Source organism: Scyliorhinus torazame, chromosome 2, assembly GCF_047496885.1.
Source record: "Scyliorhinus torazame isolate Kashiwa2021f chromosome 2, sScyTor2.1, whole genome shotgun sequence".
Lineage (NCBI taxonomy): Eukaryota > Metazoa > Chordata > Chondrichthyes > Carcharhiniformes > Scyliorhinidae > Scyliorhinus > Scyliorhinus torazame.
Window position 1 is genome coordinate 363,029,089 of NC_092708.1, and position 24,830 is coordinate 363,053,918.

The window sequence follows — 24,830 nt, forward strand, 5'->3', positions numbered from 1 at the left end:
GCCCTGCTCTGACAGTAGCCAACGCATCAAAAAAGTACCTAGAATTTATCGGTTATTGGCTTTAATCCCCCAACATGCAACACCTGTGGATTGCCAGGGAACTTAAATGAAGTAAAAGCCAGGTTTAGAGGCGGCCAAGTCGGGTACTTGTGAAAAGTACAGCACCAAGTTGGAGCAAGGGCAGATGGGAAGGGAAATGTGGGACCCATATTGTTTGGCAATGACAAGACCCCACCTCCCATAAAATACAGACCCGTTGGGACTGTTGGGATAATACTTGAACTACAGGTGTAAAATTAAAACATGCGTCAGATCTGGAAAATCAAAACCAACAGCAAGGACAAAAAATACACTGCAAGAGTTAGATCAAGGCATCTTTATTGTTAGAAGGAAAATCAGGTTTAAAAAAAGTTATTGGAAGATTGATATCTTAATTGTTGAGCATCAGTAGGCTATGTTTGCATTAGAAAAAGGAAGTTGGAAATCCATAAAAAGGCCAGATTTAAAACAATAAATTAAAAATAAATTACAAGGGTTAAGATGTCAATGTGAAAAAGTGAATAAAAGAATTACAAATTCCATTTTGCAAATTGAATTCCTGGAGCAAAGAGTACCAACCCATTGTTTTGCTGAAATTCCTTCTCAGTTATACACTTCAGCCCCATAGTTAACCAGAAATGTTTGGTTGAAATGGAATTTTTTAAAAAAAGTAGTTGAATTCCATTAGTTACAGTAGCCTGTATTTTGCAACAGTTATCAGCATTGGTTAAAAAACTGATATATTATACAACATACAGTATTGGGTATTAAATTTAGAAGTCTCCCCCCCAAATATTTAACTGTACAATTGTAGAAAAACATACTTGAATGTTATTCAATTAAGGACTTCAAAATTATGAATGCAACAAAAAAAAATAGCTGACTTATCACATGCTTAAAATTTGTTGGAATGGATTTATTTGTAGCTAACTAGCCTGCACGCGAAAGTTATCAAACTGAGCCAGTTCAAAGGTACGTGTTCCAATAGCTGCCCAGCCATTGTGCGGTTGGAGCACACGGACACCATTCCACAGCAGATTACCATTCAATAGTCCATATGCTGAATTGTCCTAGAGGGAGAATGAAATTAAAATGTGAACTATTGCCTCCTCACGGCAACCTTATAATAGGTGTAAATACAATTCCTGATTCATTATGAATACTGGTGATACATTTTAAATCAAACATTTGTAAAGTGAGAGTAGAATCCGACAAATGTCTAAACTTAAAAACCATGGTGATTTATTTCCTGCCAGAATAGCTCCAGATTTCTCATATCTCATTTCCATTGAACTGTTATGGCAGCATCTGCAAAATGGCAGTGACAGTAAATTCGCAAATAGCTCCAGAAAATCTATAATTGTTTAACTGTGTTGATCAGATAGGAACAAAGAGGGAAATACGGTATTGATAACTTCTTGATGTTGGCTGCTAGGTTTGCAATAGCAATTACTTAAACCGGAAGAGATGTTTTGGGAGGGGAAATAGTAGAAAGTAAATCACATTTTAAAAAAACATAGATTTTAGGCATGTTTGGGTTCGGGCAGGGATTTGTGGACTGGGTCCTGCTGTTATATCAGGCCCCAGTGGCAAATGTCAGAACCAACCGAACCCGGTCAGAATATTTTAATCTTGGGAGAGGGACAAGGCAGGGATTACTGTTTGCCCTGGCCAGAGCCTTTAGCAATGACCCTTAGAACATCGGGTGCATGGCGGGGAATAGTGGAGGGGGGGGGGGGGGGGGGGGCGGGGTGGAGCACAGGGTTTCTCTCTATGCGGATGATTTGCTTCTTTATGTTACAGATCCGGTGGGGGGACGGGGACTGAAATCATGGAGGTATTAAGAATTTGGCCGATTTTCAGGCTATAAGCTGAATATGGGAAAGAACGAGATGTTTGTGATCCAGGCACGGGGGCAGGAAAGGAGGCTGAGGGAGTTGTCTTTTAAAGTGGTGGCGGGGAGTTTCAGATATTTAGGGATTCAAGTGGCTAAAGAGTGGGGGCAGCTCCACAAGTTAAATCTGGGCAAAGCGGTCGACCAAATGAAAAGGGATTTCTACAGATGGGACATGCTCCCGCTGACGCTTGCGGGAAGGGTCCAGATGGTGAAGATGACCGTCCTCCCAAGACTGCTTTTCTTTTTTCAATGCCTTCCGATTTTTGTCCCAAAGGCTTTTTTTTAGAAAAATAAACGTGGTGGTTACAGGTTTTGTGTGGGCGGGGAAAACCCCGAGAGTAAAGAGGGCACTCCTGGAGCAGGGTCGCAAAGAGGGGAGCCTGGCCCTCCTGAGTTTTATTAATTATTACTGGACGGCCAACATATCGATGGTCAGGAAGTGGGTAGTGGGGGAGGAGTCGGCCTGGGAGAGAGTGGAAGCGGCATCCTGCAAAGGCACACGTTTGGAGGCTTTACCCTGCCGTTCTCGCCGGCTCGGTACTCTACAAGACCTGTGGTGGTGGCAGCCCCAAGGGTGTGGGGGCAATGGAGGCAGTGCATGGGATTGGAGGGGGTGTCAGTGTGGTCTCCGATTTGTAACAATTACCGGTTTGTCCCGGGGAGGCTGGATGGGGGCTTCATGAGGTGGCAGCAGGCAGGGATCGAGAAATTTGGGGAATATTTATCCAGGAGGGCTTTCCGACCTTGAAGGCACTAGAAGAGGAGTTTGAGCTATCGGGCGGGAATGGGTTATAATATCTTCAGGTCCTGGACTTTGTCCGGATGCAGGTTCCTGGCTTCTCTCGCCTCTCCTTGAGGGGACTACAGGATAAGGTGATGTCAAAAACTGGGGTTGGAGAGGGGAGGATTTTGGAGATATACAAGGAGTTGATGGAGTGGGAGGGGCCCCCGATCAGGGAGGTGAAGCGGAAGTGGGAAGAGGAGCTGGGAAGAGAGCTGGAAATGGAAAAGTGGGAAAAAGCCTTGGAGAGAGTCAATTCATCTTCGTCCTGTGCCAGACTTAGCCTGATCCATTTCAAAGTAGTCCACAGGGCCCACATGACAGTAGCCCGGATGAGCAGGTTCTTTGACAAGGTGGAGGACAGATGTGGGTGGTGTGAGTGTAGCCTGGCTAACCATGTACGTATGTTCTGGGCATGTCCAAAGTTGAGGGGATTCTGGCAGAGATTTACGGACGTTATGCCAGAAGTCCTGGAAGGGAGGGTAACCCCATGTTCAGAACTGGCAATATTTGGGATATCGGATGATCCGGGGAACAAGGGGGGAGCGAGGCCGATGTCCTGGCCTTCTCCACCCTGGTGGTCCGGAGACGGATTTTGCTGGGCTGAAGGGACCTGGAGCCCCCGAAGTCAGGCGTGTGGGTCAGCGATATGGCAGGGTTCCTCAGCCTGGAAAAAAATCAAGTTCGCCTTGAGAGGGTCAACTCAGGGGTTTGCCCGGAGATGGCAGCCGTTCATCCACTTCTTCAAAGAAAACTGAACGTCATCAGTAAGGGGGGGGGGGGGAGCGGAAAGAAAATAGGAGGCATGACAGTGTTAGATAAGGACAGGGAACTCAGTATACAGGTAATTAGGGAATAGGGCGTGGGCAGTAGGGGACGTTGTTTTTTAGGTTTTTGTGTGCGTTGGTCCACGCGGGTGTTTCTTTTAAGAAATGTTAATGTGTTAAACTATGAAAATTACAAATGCTTCAATAAAATATTTTCTAAAAAACAACAACTTTATTTTTAAACCTTCTCTCTTCCCTCTCTGCAATTTATGAATCACATAAGATACTGCAAAATTGAACAAATTAAAATGGTCTTGTGCGTGATAGCAACCATGGAAGTCAAACAAAATATTTGATGTTAGCAATCCTGTCATTTTGACAAAACAATTCCCGTAACAATTATTAAATTTGGCTGCTTAGAAACGTTAAAGCCTTAATGTTCTTCATTGCAAATACAAACTTGGTTATTAGATTGCCAGTTTAGAAGCAGAGAAGCGGTTACTGAATGTCAATATTGAGAGTGACAAGCTAAGAGTGTTAAAGTTGCTTAACAATGGTGAATCACCTCTGAATACTAAATATATAGGCCTGACGTTACTAAGATTCTGCAAATGCTTCAAGATAATTCTTAAGAGTTGGAACTAAAAAAAGAAATCTGTATTCTGCTCATCCTAGGTTTAATTTTCCTTTGAAAGACAAATAAAATTTGAAGTTGTGTTTATGATGCAGAACTCCATAAAGGAACAAACTCATTTAAAAAAAAAACCTATATTACCTTAATACTAAGGGTGAGAGTATGCCATGTTCCTGCACGTGTACCCGACAGACCTGAAGCCAACACTATTTTACCAGCTGCAAGATAAAAGTCATGTGTTAACTACCGACAAGAATGCAGCACTTGTCAGATATCAGCACCACATTAGTCTCAAGCCAGTTGAGACTCAAAGTTTTGTTTTATTAAAATGTTTCATGCTAAACCTTTCCAATAATGCTCATAGAAAAGTCTTTAGGTCGAGATGCAGATCGTTAGAATGAAAAGGGAATAATTCCCATTTTTCTCTTCATTATAGGTCAAGAATACAATGGGACGTTTTACTTCCATGCTTTTGTTAGTGGATCATTGTTAATGGAGGGGTAAAAAAGGCACTATTTTTTTGTTAAAAAGGAAATCCATTGCTTTAGTTCATTACCAGTCAGCAGCAAACATAATATGGGACATAGTTTCTCAGTAGGTTAGAAATATCCTCTCACCTCTCAAGTTAACGTCTAATCTGACTCTGACTGAGGAAGCAAATGCATGCAGTCCCAGATATTTTAAAATAAATTGTGCGAGTGAGAGATCACTTGAACAGTTGTACCCCTAGGTAAATAAAATTATAGGCAACAGTAGTGGCTGATGACTTAAATGGAAACATTTCAAGGTTGTAAGTAGGTCGTGTGAAAGGTTGTGAGAAAACTTCAGCGGCGGGATTCTTTGTTTCTGAGACTAAATGTTGAAGTATTGTAAGCTGTGAAGGGGACAGTGGAGAACTTCAAAAGAACATAGAAAAGTTGCTTGAGTGGGCAGATATATGACAGATGTAGTTTAATGTGGCAAGTGTTAGGTACTGCATTTTGGTAGGAAGAACATGGAGAAACAATACAAGATAAGGGGTAAAATACTTGCAGAAGTGCAGGAGCAGAGGGACCAGAGTGCATAACTACATAGATCAATGAGGTAGCAGAACAGATAGAAAAGCAGTTAATAAAGCACATCATATTCTGGGCTTTATTGACAGTGGCATAGAGTACGGGCACAAGGGAATCATCCTATACAGGCACTAATCAGACCTCATCATGACTGCTCTGCACGGTTCTGGGCACCGCATTATAGGAAGGCTGTGAATGCAATGGAGAGAGTGCAGAAGAGATTTACAAGATTGATTCCAGGGATCAGAAACTTCAGTAATGAGGATAGATCGGAAAAGTTGGGACTGTTCTCCTTGGAGAGAAGGCCGTGAAGAGGAGATTTGATAGAGATGTTCAAAATCATGAGGGGGCTGGACAGGGTAGATAGGGAGGAACCGCTCCCGCTTGTAAAAGGATCAAGAGCGAAAGAGCAGTTTTAAAGGTGTAAAAGGAGCAAATGTGATGTGACAAAAATCTTTTTCACACAAAGAGTGGTTTGGTCTGGAATGACTACCTGAAAATGTGGTGGAGGCAGGTTCAATCGAGGCATTCAAGAGGGCAATAGATGAATATCTGAATAGAAACAATGTGCAAGGGTAGGGGGAAAAGGGAGGGGAATGGCACCAAGTAATGATGGTCGTTTAGAGAACCAGTGTGGACACGCTGGGTCAAATGGCCTCCTTCTGTGCTGTAACAATTCTGCTAATGAAAGCTGCTGAATTCGGGGCATCTAATTTTGCTATAGATCTTGTTTAACAACAGATCCAGAATCTGAACTTCACAAACATCAAAGAGACCTTTATTTAAATTAACCTCTGGAGTTTGAGAAAAATAAAAAAAAGCACCCAAAAGATAGGAAACAATAGTAATAATGTGTCTGAAAATAAAACAAGAGAGTTACAGGTAGACAAAAAAGGACCATGCGAACATTAAAGTGTGACTAAAACCTAATCGATATCCACAACATTAATACCCGACCTTTGCTTCATATTAGGTTGCTGGGCCTGTTTTGCACTGCTAGTATTTTCTGAGTTGTTCTTTTAAAGTTTTTTGGGGGGGAACTGGAACTGATGATAATAATAATAATCGCTTGTCACGGAAAGAAAAGATGGCCAAGATGGTTATGAATAAAAATAGCCTAAAATGGCAAATTATGGTGGAAAGAATATCCTTGCCTGGTGACAGCAGGCATCTCGTTAAAAAAACTCAGAATATTGTGTTGTTCTGAATGGATTAAGGCCTATTCATTTATGCCATGGATATGGTGATACAGAAAAAAAAGGTTGTTGAACTGAAAAAAAGAGTTGAAGGATTTTTAAACTTTAGGAGCCACAAACATGAGTTATTCAGCACCTCATTTTCTTTTCCTGTGGAGAACGCTCCTACTGAACTACAAATGGAACTCCCCGATCTTCAATGTGACACGAAGCTGAAGGAAAAGTTTGCAAGGGTGAAAATCCAGGAGTTTTATGGCTACTTGGGAGTGAATTATATCCAAATGAAATTGTATGCCTCAAAAATACCATCACCTTTTGGCACAACATAAATTTTATGTGAGCAGCTTTTTCATTAAAGGATAGTAACAAATCCAAACTGTTCTAATTTGACTGACAAATCTTTGAACGCTGTACTAAAAGCTGCTTCCACTCAATCCTTGGACCTGGACACCGAGAAGTTGGTGATGGAAAAACGCAGTCAGTTGTCTGGTGCAGTCAGATCAACTTAATAGTCAATTTGTTACATTTGTCATCGATTCTTTCTTTGATAGTTAAATATTTCCTAATTTTATTTGCAATTCCAGAGCTATTGTAATGCACATACTCAGCGTGTTAAAGGTCTTAACTAGAATATCTGGGTCTCATGATCTACATCTTTAAGGATAACTCTTGTAAAACAGGGTCTGGCGTGCTACTGCTTGCCAAGAAATTTGGCCCTTTGCATCACTTGAGTTTGATATCCCTGATTCATGGAAGGAGGGTGTATGAACAGGGAAGCAATTTTCTTGAATGAGGTGATGAGGATTATAAACAAGCCCAACTAAACCAGAAGTTAAAGTGACTTACGGAGATCATTTGTAACTGTGTACTTCCCGTTTGCAAAGATCCAGAAGAATAAGCCTGGAGCATGTCGCACATCTTGGCCTCCTTCGTTTACCCTTCCAGCAACAAACACACCTCCCGTGTTGGCTTTCTCAATGAGTACGTCACAAGTTACATTCAGGTCTTTCCTAAAAAAAAGTTAGGTCACTGATTGCAGCAACACGGCAGTCAGATTTAAATATGTGTACTTATTATGGTTGCATCACGGGCACCAACAATTACAGTTACAGATTCTTTCTCAAGTACATGTGACAGCATTTTCTAAAAGATCATTAATATAATTCTGGTATCACCTCAAAAATATGCAGCTTTATACAGCTGCATACGTATACTTTAGTATATTCAGTGCAGCATGGTAGCACAGTGGTTAGCACTGTTGCTTCACAGCTCCAGGGTCCCAGGTTCGATTCCCGACTTGGGTCACTGTCTGGGCGGAGTCTGCACATTCTCCCCGTGCCTGTGTGCGTTTGCTCTGGTGCTCCAGTTTCCTCCCACAGTCCAAAGATGTGCAGGTTAGGTGGATTGGCCACGCTAAATTGCCTTTAGTGTCCAAGAAAGGTGGGGTTGCTGGGTTACAGGGATAGGGTAGAGATGTGGGCTTAAATGGGTACTCTTTCCAAACGCCGATTTGGTACAGACTCGATGGGTCGAATGGCCTCTTTCTGCACTGTAAATTCTGTGATTCTGTGCTTTTGACAATAGCAATAAACAGAACACAATTCTTTTTTTAAGCATCAGACTAAAAATCAAGTTGTACATGCGGTGGTAGTAAATTATTATTTATTGCATTGGCCTGCTCTTCACAGGGTATATAGGGTTACAATTAGTTACTACTCGCTATTTCTGCAGGTAGCAGAGAGTACATCAATTGCAAGTTGATGACTGCCCTCGTGCACAACAGGATTGTTTAATAAGGTGTCTGTTGAGTACACAGTCATGCTTGTAACTTTGTCCGTCAATGTCCCTAATGTAAGATGGGGCAATGCTAATTTCCAACAAACATAATTGCCTAAATATTGTAGAGTGTTGGATCAGGTGAGAAAAGCTATGTGAAAACCGCCAGCTTCAAAGACACCTTGTCTTACCTAATTTCACAGCACTCTGTGCAATTTCAAAGCGCTGATGAGGATCACAGCCAGCTGGAGGGGTGGGGGCTAAAGAAGCTGGTAATCTGAGATTGGGGTGCCATTTTTAAAGGGAGCACGAATTTCAAAGTTTAATTAAAGGACCCCCCAATCCCAAGGACATCTGCCGCCCATCCCAACCCCCACAGACATTGGATGCCCTTCCCTCCCCCTGGTTGGATAAGGGGAACACCCCCTATATGCAGAAGCGGACCCCCCCCCCCCCCCCCCCCCCCCCCCAATGGAGGAGGGTAATCCACCATTCCAGTGCCCTCTGGCATTACTCCTGGCAGTGCCAAGGTGTACTGCCAGGGTGCCATGCCCATACATGGCCCTCAACCCACAGGGGCTACAGGCACCTCTGTGCCCCGGGCATGGTCATCATTACTGACTGGTGTGCCGTCACGCCACCGTGGAGTTGAGGATACGTGGGTGTATGTTACGACGTCAAGTCTGATAATTATGTGCTAATATATTAAAATGTATGGAAATCAGGTTCATGCCTTTTCTGGGTGTGAACCTGATAACGTTACCAGAGGGGGAAGGTGGGGAAGATCTTAAAACTGAAATCACGCTGGCGGAAATCTAGTTTTTGGGTGCTGCTGCCATGATTTAGCAGCCATTACTTATGTTCTTATTACAGGATTTGCGATCAATGAGCTGGACGATTCCGCCTATTGAAACAAATCAATCGGCCAATTCAATTACAAACATTGTGGGGTTATTTACAATACTAATTTGTCAACGATATTTACGTAAAGTAATGCTGTTTTGAATCCTGCAAATGGTTGAGTATCTAAATGCAGTTTTGAGAAATACTTTCTTTCTGATGAATTATAGGCAGAAAGTAGACAGCCTGAGGCATTTAGGCATACAAATCGAATCAGACACATTAGAGTCTTTGGGATTTTTCTGTGCTGTAGACCTTTTTAGTCCAACACATCAGCATCAGTCAAAAACAACCAGCTAACCATTATAATCCCATTTTCCAGCACTTGGCCCATAACCTTCTACGCCTTGGCATCACAAGTGCACATCTTGAATGTTATGAGGGTCCCTGCCTCCACCACCCTTTTCAGGCAGTGAGTTCCAGACTCCTACCACTCTCTGGGTGAAAATGATTTTCCTCACATCCCTCTAAACCTCTTGCCCCTTACCTTAAATCTATGACCCCTGGCCATTGAGCCCTCCATAAATCAGAAAAGTTTCTTCCGGTCTACTCTATCTATGCCCCTCATAATGTCCCCCCATCTCAATCATGTCCCCCCTTAGTCTTGTTTGTTCCAAGGAAAACAATACAGGTCTATCCAATCTCTCTTCATAACTAAAACTCTCCAGCCCAGGCAACATCCTTTGCACCCTTTCCAGTGCTATCACATCCCTCTCATAATGTGGATTCCAGAACTGCACACATAGCTGTGGCCTAACCAACGTTTTATACAGTTACCTCCCTGCTCTCTAACTCTTTCAGCTAGTAATGGCAACTATACCATATGTCTTCTTAACCACTTTATCCACCTGCCCTGCTACTTTAAGGGACAAGTATACACGAACACTAACTCTGATCCTGTATTGTATTCCCTTGCCTTGTTTGTGCTGCCCAAGTGAACCACCTTACTGTACTGTAGATAATGACACCTATTATCCACCAATACCATTGTAATTCAATTTTACTACAATCACTTAACTGAGGTCCATCTGACAAATGGTATCCTCAATTCTCATTAATCATGATGATGCCTACTGGGGTTATTGAGCATGTAACTAACAGGATAGAAAAGGGTGAACTTTAGAGCCAGAAAGCTTTAGATAAAATCCCACATAAGAGGTTAGTATATAAACATTAAATTACATCCCCCCCAAAAAAAAAGGGCAGGTAGTCACTAGTGGGGGACCCTACTTATTCACAAATATACTTAGTCAGTGCTTGGACACTACTTATTCACAAATATACATCAATGATTTGGATGAGTGAACCAAAAATAATATTTCCAAGTTTGATGATGACACGAAACTTGGTGGGATGGTGAATAGTGAGGAGGATGTTAAGAGGCTTCAAGGTATTTAGCCAAGCTGAGTGAGTGGGCAAATATGTGATAGATGCAGTATAATGAGAATACATGTGAAGTTGTCCACGTTGGATGGAGAATCAGAATGGCAGAGTATTATTTAAAAGACGGTTTCTGATGGGGGGGGGGGGGGGGTGTCTCTGTAATAGCAGGCTCTGGTGGGGTGTCACGTCATGCTCGTTCTTGTTGGGGGGGGCGGTGACCAGAAAATCCCATGATGGGGGGGGTGGTGGGGGGGTTGAGAAATTCTATTGTGGAGACATTGGACATTGCTATTGGGCCGCCCACTCAAAATGAAGGCCCCATAGCGGGATTTGCGATGTAATCCCAATCATGCAATCCCTGCCGTGCATAAATCTGCATGGCAAGGGATAATGAATCGCCACTGGATTCTCACTCCCAGCGCGAGTGCAAATCAGAGGCGATTCATCTCCGGCGGAAGAACAATAGTCGTCCAAACGGAGAATTCCGGCCAGACAAAACTGTCCAGGTTTACATAGATTACATAGAACATACAGTGCAGAAGGAGGCCATTCGGCCCATCGAGTCTGCACCGACCCACATTAATCCCTCACTTCCATCCTATCCCCGCAACCCAATAACCCCTCCCAACCTTTATGGACACTACGGGTAATTTAGCATGGCCAATCCACCTAACCTGCACGTCTTTGGACTGTGGGAGGAAACCGGAGCACCCGGAGGAAACCCACGCGGACACGGGGAGAACGTGCAAACTCCGCACAGACAGTGACCCAGCGGGGAATCGAACCTGGGACCCTGGCGCTGTGAAGCCACAGTGATAATCACTTGTGCTACCGTGCTGCCCGTCGATTGTTGATAGTAGTAGATAGTTGTTGGATGAGCAAATCTGCTGACCCTCCATTGCACCAGGACAAGTCAATTCACTGAAATAGTGAGAGGCTTAAATAGATTGTTCAGGAATCGGAGCGCAATGAAAAGTTTAAGTGTCAACAGAATTTACCAATCAAAAAGATTATGCATGCAAAGAACGTTTTGTTCGTATTCATGTTTGGATATTTTAACAAAATTAAGCCTTACCATTTGTAGTCACCAATAATACTAATTGTTTGATCAGCATCACTTGCCCAAGTTATAGGTCTCTGCGTTACGACCTGGCGCAGGGTAAACACATGATCACCAGGATCTTGGTAGTTTATGAAGTATTCAAACACTCCTGTCTGGTCAGCAAAATTAGGTGCTTCACTGAATGGTGGAGTCTCTGAATCACAGGTAATTTGAACAAGATAAGGTTTATTTTTGAAATGCCATCCATATCAACATTCAGTATTTTAAAACCAAACTAGCTTCAAGCCAATTGAAAGTGATAAAATAATTGCTTGAAAGAAATGAAGAAAAACACAAAAGCACTGGCCTATGTTCTGCTGCATCTTGTATAAGTTCAAGACGCTAACCCAATACATCAGACCACTGGTCACACTTAAACAAGTGTTGTTAAACTTTTAACCATCACCAACTTGTTAACGTACATGGCAAGACCAGTCTCCATGTTTAAAAACAATTTTCTGAGTTCAGCCTCCAAGTTCCATATGCGTTTCTCAGTTGGATTTAGCAGTCTTATGAAATTAACTTGAAGTAAGCGAAAACTTAGACACCATTGTCTAAAATTACATTAAGATTAGTATGGCTGGAGACTACAGGCTATTTCCTCAGTTTATTTGTTCATGAGCAGAGGGATCATGATTAGCCTGTGCCTGGTCCCACTGAGGACTCATTTCACTGATATCAGTGTGCAGCCCAGCACCTATCACAATGCTGGCTAACTGCATGTTCAACAGTGGGCTCAGCAGTATGTGTAGTTAACATGCAGTTTAGCAAATCTGCAGCTCTTGAAGGCACCTCCTCAGTGCTTAGTCCTCCGAGGTGGTCGCTGAATTCCTGGTGGCAAGAGCTGCGCCCTCATGATAGCAAGGCTGTGGAGGATGCAGCAGATTATGACACCCTTGGACATCTATTCTGACGCACACTAGGGCCCTGAGCAGTCCAGGCAGCAGAACCTTTGCGTCAGTGCTCTGATGGTCTGTTGCACAATATTATTTTTGGCTGCCCAAAGTTGGTGTGGATGGCTGTCTGCCCCAGACAGGTATTGGGCTGCTGTCAGGGGTGTAGGTATTTCATCAACGTGATGATTGGTCTATGATTGCACACCAACAGTACATTGATGGAGTAGTAGGCAGAGAGCATTATCAGAGACCTCTCCCACCCAGGCATTGCCTTCTTCCAGATCCTTCCATCAGGCAGAAGGTACAGAAGTCTGAAGACCTGCACATCCAAACATAGGAACAGCTTCTTCCCCACAGCTACAAGACTCCTCAACGACTCCCCCTCAAACTGATCTGTTCCCTGTAAGAACACTATTCACGACGCCCTATGCTGCTCTTGTTCATGTATTTGCTTTGTTTGGCCCCTTGTTCTGCACTGTAACCAATCACTGTTTGTCGATGTACCATTTGTCAATGTAATCTGTTGATTATTCTTTTCGTCTACTATGTACGTATGGTGTATGTTCCCTCGGCCACAGAAAAATACTTTTCACTGTACTTCGGTACATGTGACAATAAATCAAATCAAATCAAAATAAACATCAAATCAGCTAAAGAGACCCTTTGATGTCACAATCTCCATATTCTGCAAGCCCATACCAGCGCACTCAAGCATGGTTACTGAGCAGGCTGCGCTAGTTGTGTCCAGACGTAGTGCACCTGCCAGTTTGATCTGCTCTAGCTTCCATAGCACTGGCTCCACTGAATTTTGCAGCCTTTGTTCCAAACCGTGGCAAGGAGAAACAGATCGCATGCCAAGACCAAAGACCCTTAAACTGGGAAGAAAAGAAGTGTTCACAACTGTACCGATCCTGCAACGTTATGTGAAGTGCTGGAAGAATGACGTGTGTGTGTGTGTGTACTAGGACTAGGTTTCGTTGGAAACTACCAAAATATGCCTAACTCCTAAAGTGTGCAGAGTACAAAATACTTCAATGTTTCAATTGTATTTATCTTGCTATACCAAAGTTGGGTACAGGCAACAAAAGATGGTTTAAAACCTTTGAAAATGTCCACTTACCAACATTAAAATCATCGCTATACTCTCTTGGAAATGGCTTGGAGGCTGGCGGCTCAGGAAAACTGCCTCGATTTCCTGTACTGATGGTGGTTATAGTGCAAATTTCATCCAACTTCAATTCCAGTGAAAACGATCCATTGACTAGCTGTCGAATTAGAGCAAACAACTTTAAAATCAAGAATTTCCCGAATTTGCAGTAAGTCTTAGAAAACAAGGATTTGGACATTCAACTGTGTACTTATCCCGGATTCTAGAAGGTAGACTGCTGAATATTTTACAAAATAAAATCCGAAGGGCAGGATTTTCCACCTCCACCCCCGCAGTGTGTTTTTTGCAGCAAGGTGTGGTGACTTATCATTGGCTACCAACGGGATCTTCCGATACTCTATGGTACTTTGCATGGTTCGCACCCTCCATCACTGGAGGGGGGGGGGGGGGGGTGGGGGGTGTTCTTAAAGTTGAGAAGGCAGTGGGACCGGATGAGATACAGCCAAGGATATTGAAGAAAGTGAGAATGGAAATTGTAGGGCTGCTGGTCATAATCTTCCAATCTTCTGTAGACTCAGGCAGGGTGCCCGAGGACTGGAGAATTGCAAACAATATACCGTTGTTCGAAAAAGGCTGTAAGGATAGTCCCAGCAATTACAGGCCAGTCAGTTTAACATCTGTGGTGGACAAGTCTCTAGAAACAGTTATTCGAGATAGAATAGTCACATGCAAAAACATAGGCTGATTACGACAGCCAGCATGGATTTCTAAAGGGAAGAAGGAACTGAGGGCCTTGTTGCTAAGTTTGCAGAAGATACAAAGATATATCGAGGAACAGGTTGTGTTGAGAAAGCAGAGAGGCTGCAGGAGGACCTGGCCTAGCTACGAGAGTGGGCAAAGAAGTGGCAGATGGAATACAATGTGGAAAAGTATGAGGTTATGCACTTTGATAGGAAGAATAGAGGTTAAGACTATTTTCTAAATGGGAAAAGGCTTCGGAAATCAGAAACACAAAGGGACTTGGGAGTCCTAGTTCAGGAATTCTCTTAAGGTTAACAGGTTCAGTTGGCAGTTAGGAAGGCAAATGCAATGCTAGCATTTATGTCGAGAGGGCTAGAATATGAGAGCAGGGGTGTACTGTTGAGGCCGTATAAGGCTCTGGTCACACCCCATTTGGAATAATATGAACAGTTTTGGACCCCGTATCTAAGGAAAGATATGCTGGCCTTTGAGAGGGTCCAGAGGAAGTTCACAAGAATGATTCCCGGAATGAAGAACTTTTTATAGGAGGAGCGGTTGAAGACTTTGGGTCTGTGTTCGATGAAGTTTAGAAGGATGAGGGGGTGAGGGGGATCTCATTGATCACTTGCCTCTTGTATGAGGCAAGTTTTTTTACACAGAGGGTAGTGGGTGCCTGGAACTCGCTGCCAGAGGTGGTGGTGGAAGCAGGGACAATAGTGACATTTAAGGGGCATCTTGACAAATACATGAATAGGATGGGAATAGAGGGATACGGACCCAGGAAGTGTAGAAGATTTTAGTTTAGGCAGGCAGCATGGTCGGCGCGGGCTTGGAGGGCCGAAGGGCCTGTTCCTGTGCTGTACTTTTCTTTGTTCTTTGAAACTTAAAGAATAGGCCTAGATAGAATGAAAGTGGAGAAGATGTTTCCACTAGTAGGAAAAATTAGAACCTGAGGGCACAGCTTCAGACTGAAGGGAGGATCTTTAAGACAGAGATTCTTTAAGACAGAGATTCTTTATTAATAAGGGGATCATGAGTTATGAGGAGGAGGCAAGAGAATGGGGAGGAGAAACAGATCAGCCATGATTGAATGGCGGAGCAGACACAAAGGGCCGAATGGCCTACGTCTGCTCCTTTATCTCATGGTCTTATAGACACAAAACCTGGACATCTCGTAACTGTGAAGAACCTCAAAAGGATATAGACAAGTTGCTGGAGTGGGCAGATAGGTGGCAGATGAAGTTCAAAGCAGAGAATTGGGACGCGATGTATTTTGTTAGGAAAAGCATGGGTAGATGATACAAACTAAGAGATAACATTTTTAAATGGGTGCAGGAACAGAAGGACCGGATTACAGGGCCTTGGCAGCACGGTGGCACAGTGGCAAGCACTGCTGCTTCACAGCGCCAGGGACCCAGGTTCAATCCCAACATTGGGTAACTGTCCGTGTGCAGTTTGTACATTCTACCCGTGCCTGCGTGGGTTTCCTCCGGAGCTCCACTTTCCTCACACAGTTCAAAGATGTGCAGGTTAGGTGGGTTGGCCATGCTGAATTACCTCTTAAGTGCCCAAAGACAATAGGTTTGGTGGGGTTACGAGGATAGGATTGGGACTTGGGCCTGGGTGGGGTGCTCCTTTGGAGGGCCGGTGCAGACTCGTTGGGCCACATGGGCTCTTTCTGCACTGTAGGGATTCTATGATTCTATATGTGCATAGGTCATTGAAAGTGGAAGGACAGGTGGATAGAGCAGTTACTAAAGCATTTCTGGGCTTTATTAATAGTGGCACCCATACAAGAGCAAGGAGATTTTGCTGAATTTATATAAGACACTAGTTCCTATTCTGGGCGCAATAGGAAGGATGTGAATGCATCGGAGAGTGAAGTGGAAGTTTACAAGAATGTTCCAGAGATGAGGAAATGCAGTTATGAGGATAGATTGGAGAGGTTGGGGGTGTTCTCCTAGGAGACAAGGTCAAAGCAGGTTTCATAAAGATGTTCAAAGTCAAAACAAGGTTGGACAGAACGGATGGGGATAAACTGCTCCTGCTCATAAAAGGATTAAGAACGAGAGGGCACAGATTTAAAGTGATTTGCAACAAAACCAAATGTGCTGGGGAGAAAAACCTTTTCACACAACGAGTGGTTCGGGTTTGGAATGCACTGCTTGGAATTGTGGTTCAATCAAGGCACTCAAGAGGGTATTGGAAGCTTATTTGAATAGAAACAGTGAGTAGAGGTACAGGGAAGATGAAGGAAAATGGCACAAAGCCACAATGCTCATTTGGCGAGCTGGTGCAGGAATGTTGGGCCCAATGGCCTCCTTATGAGCCGTAACAATTCTATGAATCATAGAATTTACAGTGGAGGAAGAGGCCATTTGACCCATCGAGTCTGCACCAGCCCTCGGAAAGAGCACCCTACCTAAGCCCACACCTCCACACTATCCCCGTAACCCAGTAACCCCACCCAGCCTTTTGTGGACACTAAGGGCAATTTACCATGGCCAATCCACCTAACCTGCACATCTTTGGACTGTGGGAGGAAACCGGAGCATCCGGAGGAAACCCACCCAGACACGGGGAGAACGTCTAGACTCCGCACAGTGACCCAAGCCGGGAATCAAACCTGGGACCCTGGAGCTGTGAAGCAATTGTGCTAATCACTGTGCTACCGTGCCACCCATGCTTTGTTGATTCTATGTTAATCATTCCTTTTAAAAAAAAATTTTGAGTACCCAATTCGTTTTTTCCAATTAAGGGGCAATTTAGCGTGGTCAATCCACCTACCCTGCACATCTGTGGATTGTGGGGGCGAAACCCACGCAAACACGGGGAGAATGGGCAAACTCCACACGGGCAGTGGCCCTGAGCTGGGATCGAACCTGGGACTTGGCGCCGTGAGGCAGCAGTGCTAACCACTGCACCACCGTGCTGCCCTTATGTTAATCGTTCCAACATAAATCATACTATAAAATCAGAACTTAAAAGTCTAGTATTAACTGTACAAGAACAGCAAACACATGAATTACCTTGATTTCATTCAGCTGCGTAAAGAAATTTGATGAATTCTTGAAAAAGTCAAATTTTGAATGCCATACTTTCAAAGTTTCAATGTGTTTCTGAAGGAAGTTACATGTACATTTAAATATAAATGCCAACATTCACAAGCTTAAACATCAAAAAATGCTACAAGAGAAAAAAAGTGATACTTCTCTTCTAAACTTGTTACTACAATCAAAAAAGTGATATTTCTCTTCTAAAGTTGTGACTACAATCCTAACAAAACTATTTTAAAACAAGTATTCCACTCCAAATGTAATAAGCAATGTAGGCTTAGGTCACGGATTATGCCTTAACCGTATTAATACTATCCCAGGAGTTCACTTCTCATTGAATGCATCGGTCTCTCATTTTGCCAGTTACACCTGTATCCTAAATCAGAACCCTGACTGAAAGCCATTAGGGGTGCAAGGGATCCTGTTATAATAACATGTTTTCACATTAGCACATCCTGCAATCCTGATCCATATGCCTTAAATGTGGCTACAAATTCGAAACATCCCAAAATGTTTCAATTTTGAGAAGTGTTAGAAAACCATACAATTTTGATTCATTTAAACTAAAATACATACATACAAAACAAATGCACTTTGTTAAATTTCCTCTTTTCATTGGTAACAGAACTGAGGAACGTTACTGGGAAGTAAGTTCCATTTCATTTACCTTCGTGAGAAACCAGCACATCCCCAATCTAGCAAATAGACCTATTTCTTTTTAGAGGAAGCGAGATTGGAACATATGAAATAGGAGCAGGGAAAAAAAAGCCATGCAGCCCTGAATCCAACTTATAAATCCAGGCACCTGCTCTGCCATTCAATAGGATTGTGGCTGACCTTGGACTTCAATTCAATTTTCCCACCCACTCCCTATGCCCCATGATTCCGACACACTAAAAATCTATCTACCCCCAACCTGAAATATATTCAATGGTGAAGCATCCAAAGCCCGTTAGGGTAGAGAATTCCAAAGAGTTGAGTGAAGTAGTGTTTCTTCATCTCAGTTCCAAACGATTGGAAATCATGAGACTTTTTAGAATTCCCTGACCAGCGGGAACAATCTCTCAGCATGCACTCTATCAAACCCTTTCAGAATTTTGTAGGGTTCAATGAGACCTCCTCTCATTCCTAAACTCCAGAAAATATAAATGCAATTTACTCAACCTTTCCTTATAGGACAACCCCCTCATCACACCGAGTAATTTAGTGAATCTTTGCTGCATCGCTTCCAATGCAAGTGTATCCTTTTTTAAATGTGGAGACCAACACTGCACACAGTACTCCAGATGCAGTCTCACCAAAACCATGTACAATTATAGTACAATTGTAGTAAGATGTTTTTACTCTTGTACTCCAATCTTCTTGTAATAAAGACCAGCATGTAATTTGTCTTCCTAAAGGCTTGGTGCACCCTGCATGCTTACTTTTAGCGTTCCTTGTACAAATACACCAAAGACTCTTTGAACATCAATACGTACAAGTTTCACACCATTTAAAAATAATTTGGCTTTTCTATTCTTGCAACCAAAGTGACTAACTTCCCTATACCCCTATATTTGTGCATTCTTGTTGCTCACTAATTTAACCTGTCTGCATCACTTTTCAGTCTCTCCTCCGCACAGCTTACCTTCCCACCTAGCTCAGTATCATTGGCAAACGTTGATATATTACTCCCTTGTCTCTTCATCCAAGTCATTAATATAGATTGTAAATAGCGGAGGGCACCAGCACTGACCCTTGCAGCACCCCACTATTCAACACTTGCCTTCTTGAAAAGCCCGGTTTATGTCCACCTGCTACTTTACATTTGTTAATCCTCTACCCATGCTAAAATATTACTCTCAACTACATGAACCCTTATCTTGCCCATTACCCTTTTGTGTGGCCTTTTGGAAATTCAGGTATACCACATCCATTGATTTCCCTTTACCCAGCCGACTAGTTACATCCTCAAAATTTCTAATACATTTGTCAAACAGGATTTCCCCAAGTAAAACCATGCTGATTTGTTGCGATCATACTTTACTTTTCCAAGCACATTGTTAAGACTTCCTTAATAGATTTCAGCATTTTCCCAACAACTGATGGTAGATTAACTAGATTGTAGTTCACTGGATTAGAGCTATTTTTCAGTAATATTTGTGACTTTGGGCACAAGTAGATTGAATCAGAATATTGCTGTCACTCACATTATTTTGTAACTTTCTCAAGATAATGATTTTCTACATCACATTTATAACCATTATTGAAATGGTAATGACAAAGTGTAACTTTCCACTCTCTCTCCCTCACATGCACAAAACAAACAACATGCATTGATTAACTATTGGTACTTACAAATGATCCTTGCAACATAAAAGTTACATTCTGCTGAGAGACATTGAAAGGTGGCAGTGTTGGCCGGATACATATTGAATGATCATGAGTCTAAATTTAGAAAAAAGACGCTTTAACATGCTGCACAATGTTAAAATGCATCAATTACATAAATGAGACAATGTGCAGAGAAATGTCTGAAACTTCAGGAGTCTAAATGCAGATTTATGAAGCGATCTCTATTATAAACTCAATCACTTAATTTTTCAGTATTATCACAGAAACAGGACATTCAGCCCAACAATTCTCTGCACGCAGCCAAACAAGTCCATGCCAATACATATACTCGACATGAGCCTCCTACCACCCTTCTTTATTTAACCTCATCAATGTATCCTTCTACTTCTTTCTCCCTCACGTTTCTATTTAGCTTCCACTTAAAAACACTTCCTCAGCTATTCCTTGTGGTACAGTTCCACATTCTAACCATTGGTTTGGGTAAGATTTCTCACCAATTCCCTGTAGGTTTTAAGAATGATTACTTTATACTTCTGACCGCAGTTCTGATCTCCCCTACGAGGGCAGATATCTTCTCTACGCCCATCCACTGAAACGTATTTTGCAATCTAACATTTATAAGATCACCCCTCAGCCTTTTATTTTGGACAAAGAAGAGCCCTAGCCTGTTCAATATTTCATGGTAAACATAGCCTTTCAGTTCTTTCACTGTCTTCAGTGCCCCCAAAGCCTTTTTGTAATATGGAAATCAGGTTTATTCAGAATACTATGAGCATGGTCGAAACCAAGCTTTTATACAAGTTTAATGTTTCTCTGCTTTCCAATTTGATCCATCTAGAAGTTACCCACGATGTCCATTTTGCAATTTTTTGTGCTTATTAATCTATGACCCTATCTCCAGTGATGTTTCTGGACCCCCAGATTGTTCTGTTCCTCTACTTCATTTAAACACTCATTCAAGGAGCGGCACGGTGGTACAGGCGTTAGCATTGCTACCTCACAGCGCCAGGGATCCGTCTTCAATTTCAACCTCAGGTGACTGTGTGGATTTTGCACCTTCACCCAATGTCTGCGTGGGCTTCCTTTGGGTGCTCCGGTTTCCTCCCACAGTCCAAAGGTATGCAGGTTAGGTGGATTTGCCATGCTAAATTGACTTTGTGTCCAAAGATGGCTATTGGGTTACAAGGATAGGACAGGAGAATGAGTATAGGTAGAGTGCTCTTTTGGAGCGTCGGTACAATCTTGGAAGGCCGAATGGCCTCCGTCTGCACTGTGATTCTAAGATTGTGATCTTCTTATTCTTTCTAAATTCTGAGAGAAAATCAAACCACCTCAATTAGAAATCAAACAGGGATCAAACTTACTAAATGAAACAATTAGTCAGATTTCAATCTGCAGAAAACGGCACCTGATTTTGAAGGAGCACCCTGATAATGTTTACAATTTCTACAGTGCAAAATGTCTGTTTCCAGTGGCAGGCCCTGTCAAGTCTTAATTGGATTGGATTTGTTTATTGTCACGTGTACCGAGGTACAGTGAAAAATATTTTTTTGCGTGCAGTTCCATCAGATTATTTAGTACATGAAAAGAAAATACGTAACAGGGTAACACCCAAACTTTATTAACTATCTGAACTATTCATATAGGTATCTCTAAATATGCAGGCTGGTTCCTTGTTACCCGACGGACACTAACTTTTCCAGCACCTATTATTGTGCAGAATGAAAAATGATGTCACCATTCTAATTTAAATTACAAACCTCAGTTTTAAAGAAGGGAAGTGAAATATGTAATATAGTTAATAATTACAGTTCAGATTTAGGTATCCAGTGCTTTGAAGTGATTTATAACATGATACAAGAAAATTTTTTGCGATAATTTTCATACAAATAAGGCAGTCATAAGTATAGATAAAAAGTTTTTTAAAATTATATTTTTATTAGAGTTTTTCCATTTTTACGAATAATGCAACAGACCCTCAAAACTGGTATGGTACAGTATAAATGCTACTGTATACACAAATACAGAAAAAGACACGAGAACGCCAACACAATTGGTTCAGCTCAATCGTTAAACTTGGTGTCTCCGGCTATATAATAAAAAAGAACAATGAGCAGATAAGGTAAGAATAGGGGAGAAGAGAATAAAGCCATGCAAACATGGGAGTGTGGCGCACACCATCTGGGATAGCAAGTTCAAGACGGTGCTATAAAACATATGGAAAACCAAGTCAGACATAGTGGAGCCTTTACATTTGAGATAAGGGTCTTTATACTTTTCGGAACACATTAGATTTAGAATAGAGCACGCAAGTTAGGAACTCCACAGGGATACACTCCATGATCAATTATGCTAATTCTGAATTGAAAGGTAATCGTCACTAATCCATGAACAAAGGATGTTCTTCCGTGCCGCAAAAGGATAATGGCCATGCCTTTCTGGTCCCTCTCTGGAGACAGAAATTCTTGACCATATAACTGCCCATCAGCACTGCCGCTAGCGGGCTTTTATAAAGCACCTGTATCCACTTAACATAGTCCCCTCCCAATGGCCTCCTACTGCACTGTAAAGTCTATGATCCTATGATTCTAACCCAAACATCTGCAGTGTATAAAATAAATAATTCCACTCTACCCGATCAAAAGCTTTCTCAGTATCTCAGGAGACTGCCACCACCCCCTGGGCTAGTGCACGGTCAATTCCAGGCCCACTTAACAGTAGTCATAACAGGAGTAAAATTCAATGTTATGTTTAAATACCTGAGGACCCTGGCTGAGCCCAATGAACTGCAGTCACCAGGTTTGTAAAGTTTAAATACAAGTAACCTTTTATTATGTACATTTTTAAACGGACACAAATCTAACTGACTTTTCTAACCCCCTCCCCCTTTCTAACTGCGCCCATTCTCTACAGCCACATACATGGACAAACAACAGAGTGAAAAGGGTGGTTGAGATGTAAAAAAAAATTAAAAGAAAAGGATCTTTGATGTAGTGGGATGACTTCCAGTTAGTGTCTTTCGGAAGTTCTGCTTTCATTTTGTTACTTCTTCCTTTTAGGCATGAGATTTTCTCTGTAGATTCAGCATAATTTCAAGTTAACAGCGAAGATGTGCCAGGCACTCACTGGTTTTAAAACAAGAAAGCAGTTCTTTACTTCGGTAGCAAAAGAGAGAGAGAATGAGAGATAGACAGTTCCTTTCACTTCCGAGGTCCAAACACTTCTGCCAAGCTCCCTCAAAAGTATCACGCAAGAACCAATCACTGACTGTTGTCAGGCAGAACACTGAGCCCGGCCATACCCCAACCTGCCAGTCAGCCAATGAAACCGACTTCCTCCAAAGCTGATTCCCAAGATCCACTCTGTGCCAAAGTGTCTGATTCCCCTCTTCAATACACAAAACCTGGAACAAAATGTCCTAACAAGCAAAGGCACATTCCGAATATGGATCCATGGACCAAAAATTATTAAATGGGAACAAAGGAAATAAACAGCAAGGACTCTTACAAAATCTCTATTCCACCCAACGCCTGTTTTGAAATACCGGAATAATATTCAGTAATCTCCTAACGAATACCGGCCCTTTATGAACCCAGTCTGATCGGCCTTCATGAGGAAAGGGAGAATTCCCTCCAGGCACTGTGTTAACCCTTAAGAAAAATTTCAAATCTACATTCAGGAGCAAAATTGACTTATAGGATACACACTTTTCAGGATTCTAGCCTGTCTTCAGAGTTAAGGAGATATCCGCTTCTTGAGAGTGTCTGCAGCAGACCTGCTTCAAATGAGTGACTATACATGCCAATCAGTGGGTCTATTAGCAAGTCTTTAAATTCACATATAAAATCATCAGTCCCCGAGGCCTGACCAGATTAAAGCTCCGCCAAGGCAAGAGCCACTTTCCCTTTAGGAATAGGAGCATTCAGGCCCACCCTTTGGTTCTCGGAGATTGCTGGGAGCTTAAAAGAGAAGAAGCGCTTCATTAGTGTCAGTGTATCACCAGACTGGTCGGATTTGTATAAATCGGTATAAAAAACCTTAAATGCTTTGCTGATATCCTCGGTTTTAATCAGTCTATTACTCTTGGAATCTAGAATAGAAGGAATAGCTGTAGAGTCAGCCTTCTTCCCAGTCAAAAAGGCCCGGTACCTACTTGTTTTGATCCAAATTCATATAACCGCTGTTTCACAAACGTTAAATTCCTCTCAGCCCACTGAGTCAGCAAGGAATCCAACGCAGTGCGAGTTGCACTAATTTCTTTCAACAACAAGCAGTTTAGGGATCCTGCCATACGCCCTCTGCGCTTCAGCAATTTTGCTTCCAACCGATGCTGCCGCTCGAGCAGTTTACACCTTCTGTTGGCCGTATATGAAATGACTAGCCCCCTAGTACAAGTCTTAAATGTTTCCCAGAGGATAGAGGGGCTCACATTAGAGAAGGAATTTACTGAGTTGAAGATTTTAGATTTAGATTTATTGTCATGTGTACAGCGGTATAGTGAAAGGTATTGTTCAGTGTACAGTCCAGGCAGATCGTTCCATACATGAAAAACATAGGACATATGATAAATACACAATTTAAAAGAGGTCAAATTCTGTCTTAATGTATGAGGTAAGAGAATTAACCCTGAGCAGAGACGCATCAAATCTTCACGACCTGGTTGTGGGGGTTGGCACACATCCAAGTATCCCACCTCCTTGCAAACCGATGCTAGTGCCCTTGCCTGTTGGGGGTCGGAGGAGGGGAGGGGGGGGTGTTGGTTTCTGGTTACTGGGCATTTGTCCATCAAGGGGCTAAGGTGACAATTGAAATCGTACCTATAAAGAAATTAGCCAATGCAAGTCAGCAGTATCTATGAAGACTTTTGTCACAAAATCAGGGGAATAATTTGGTGGATCAAACACATTCATTACAGAGACAAATTCCCCATATAAAAGTCCCTTTGCAATCACGTAACGACCCCCCTTATGCTTCACACAATTCTCTACTTTGAAGGCACATTTTTGTTGACTAATACTGCTACACTCAACTACTGGTTGAGAATGAGGCAAAAAAAACAAACAACTGCCCCACCCAGTTCCACCTCAACATTGGGTTCCTTGTCATCTAAATGAGTTTCCTGCAACAAAGCTATGTCAATTTCTGTTCTTTAAGGAATGACAATT

At 42.4% G+C, this 24,830-nt stretch overlaps 1 protein-coding gene across 4 annotated transcripts in view; it reads right to left on the reverse strand.

The window, feature by feature from the left end:
* Positions 1-361: 361 nt before the first annotated feature.
* Positions 362-24,830, reverse strand: part of LOC140404363 (galactocerebrosidase-like) — a 73,882-nt gene continuing 49,413 nt past the window's right edge. For 3 of the 4 annotated variants that reach the window (XM_072492802.1, XM_072492793.1, XM_072492819.1), the window contains 7 exons: positions 19,669-19,758; positions 17,305-17,394; positions 13,547-13,691; positions 11,504-11,684; positions 7,216-7,379; positions 4,260-4,336; positions 362-1,109 (listed from right to left, as the gene is read on the reverse strand). In XM_072492802.1, the coding sequence (XP_072348903.1) occupies positions 966-1,109; positions 4,260-4,336; positions 7,216-7,379; positions 11,504-11,684; positions 13,547-13,691; positions 17,305-17,394; positions 19,669-19,758 (891 nt within the window). In that variant the 3' untranslated portion in view covers positions 362-965. The remainder of the gene's footprint in view (positions 1,110-4,259; positions 4,337-7,215; positions 7,380-11,503; positions 11,685-13,546; positions 13,692-17,304; positions 17,395-19,668; positions 19,759-24,830) is intronic. The other variant, XM_072492811.1, reaches the window with a different exon arrangement.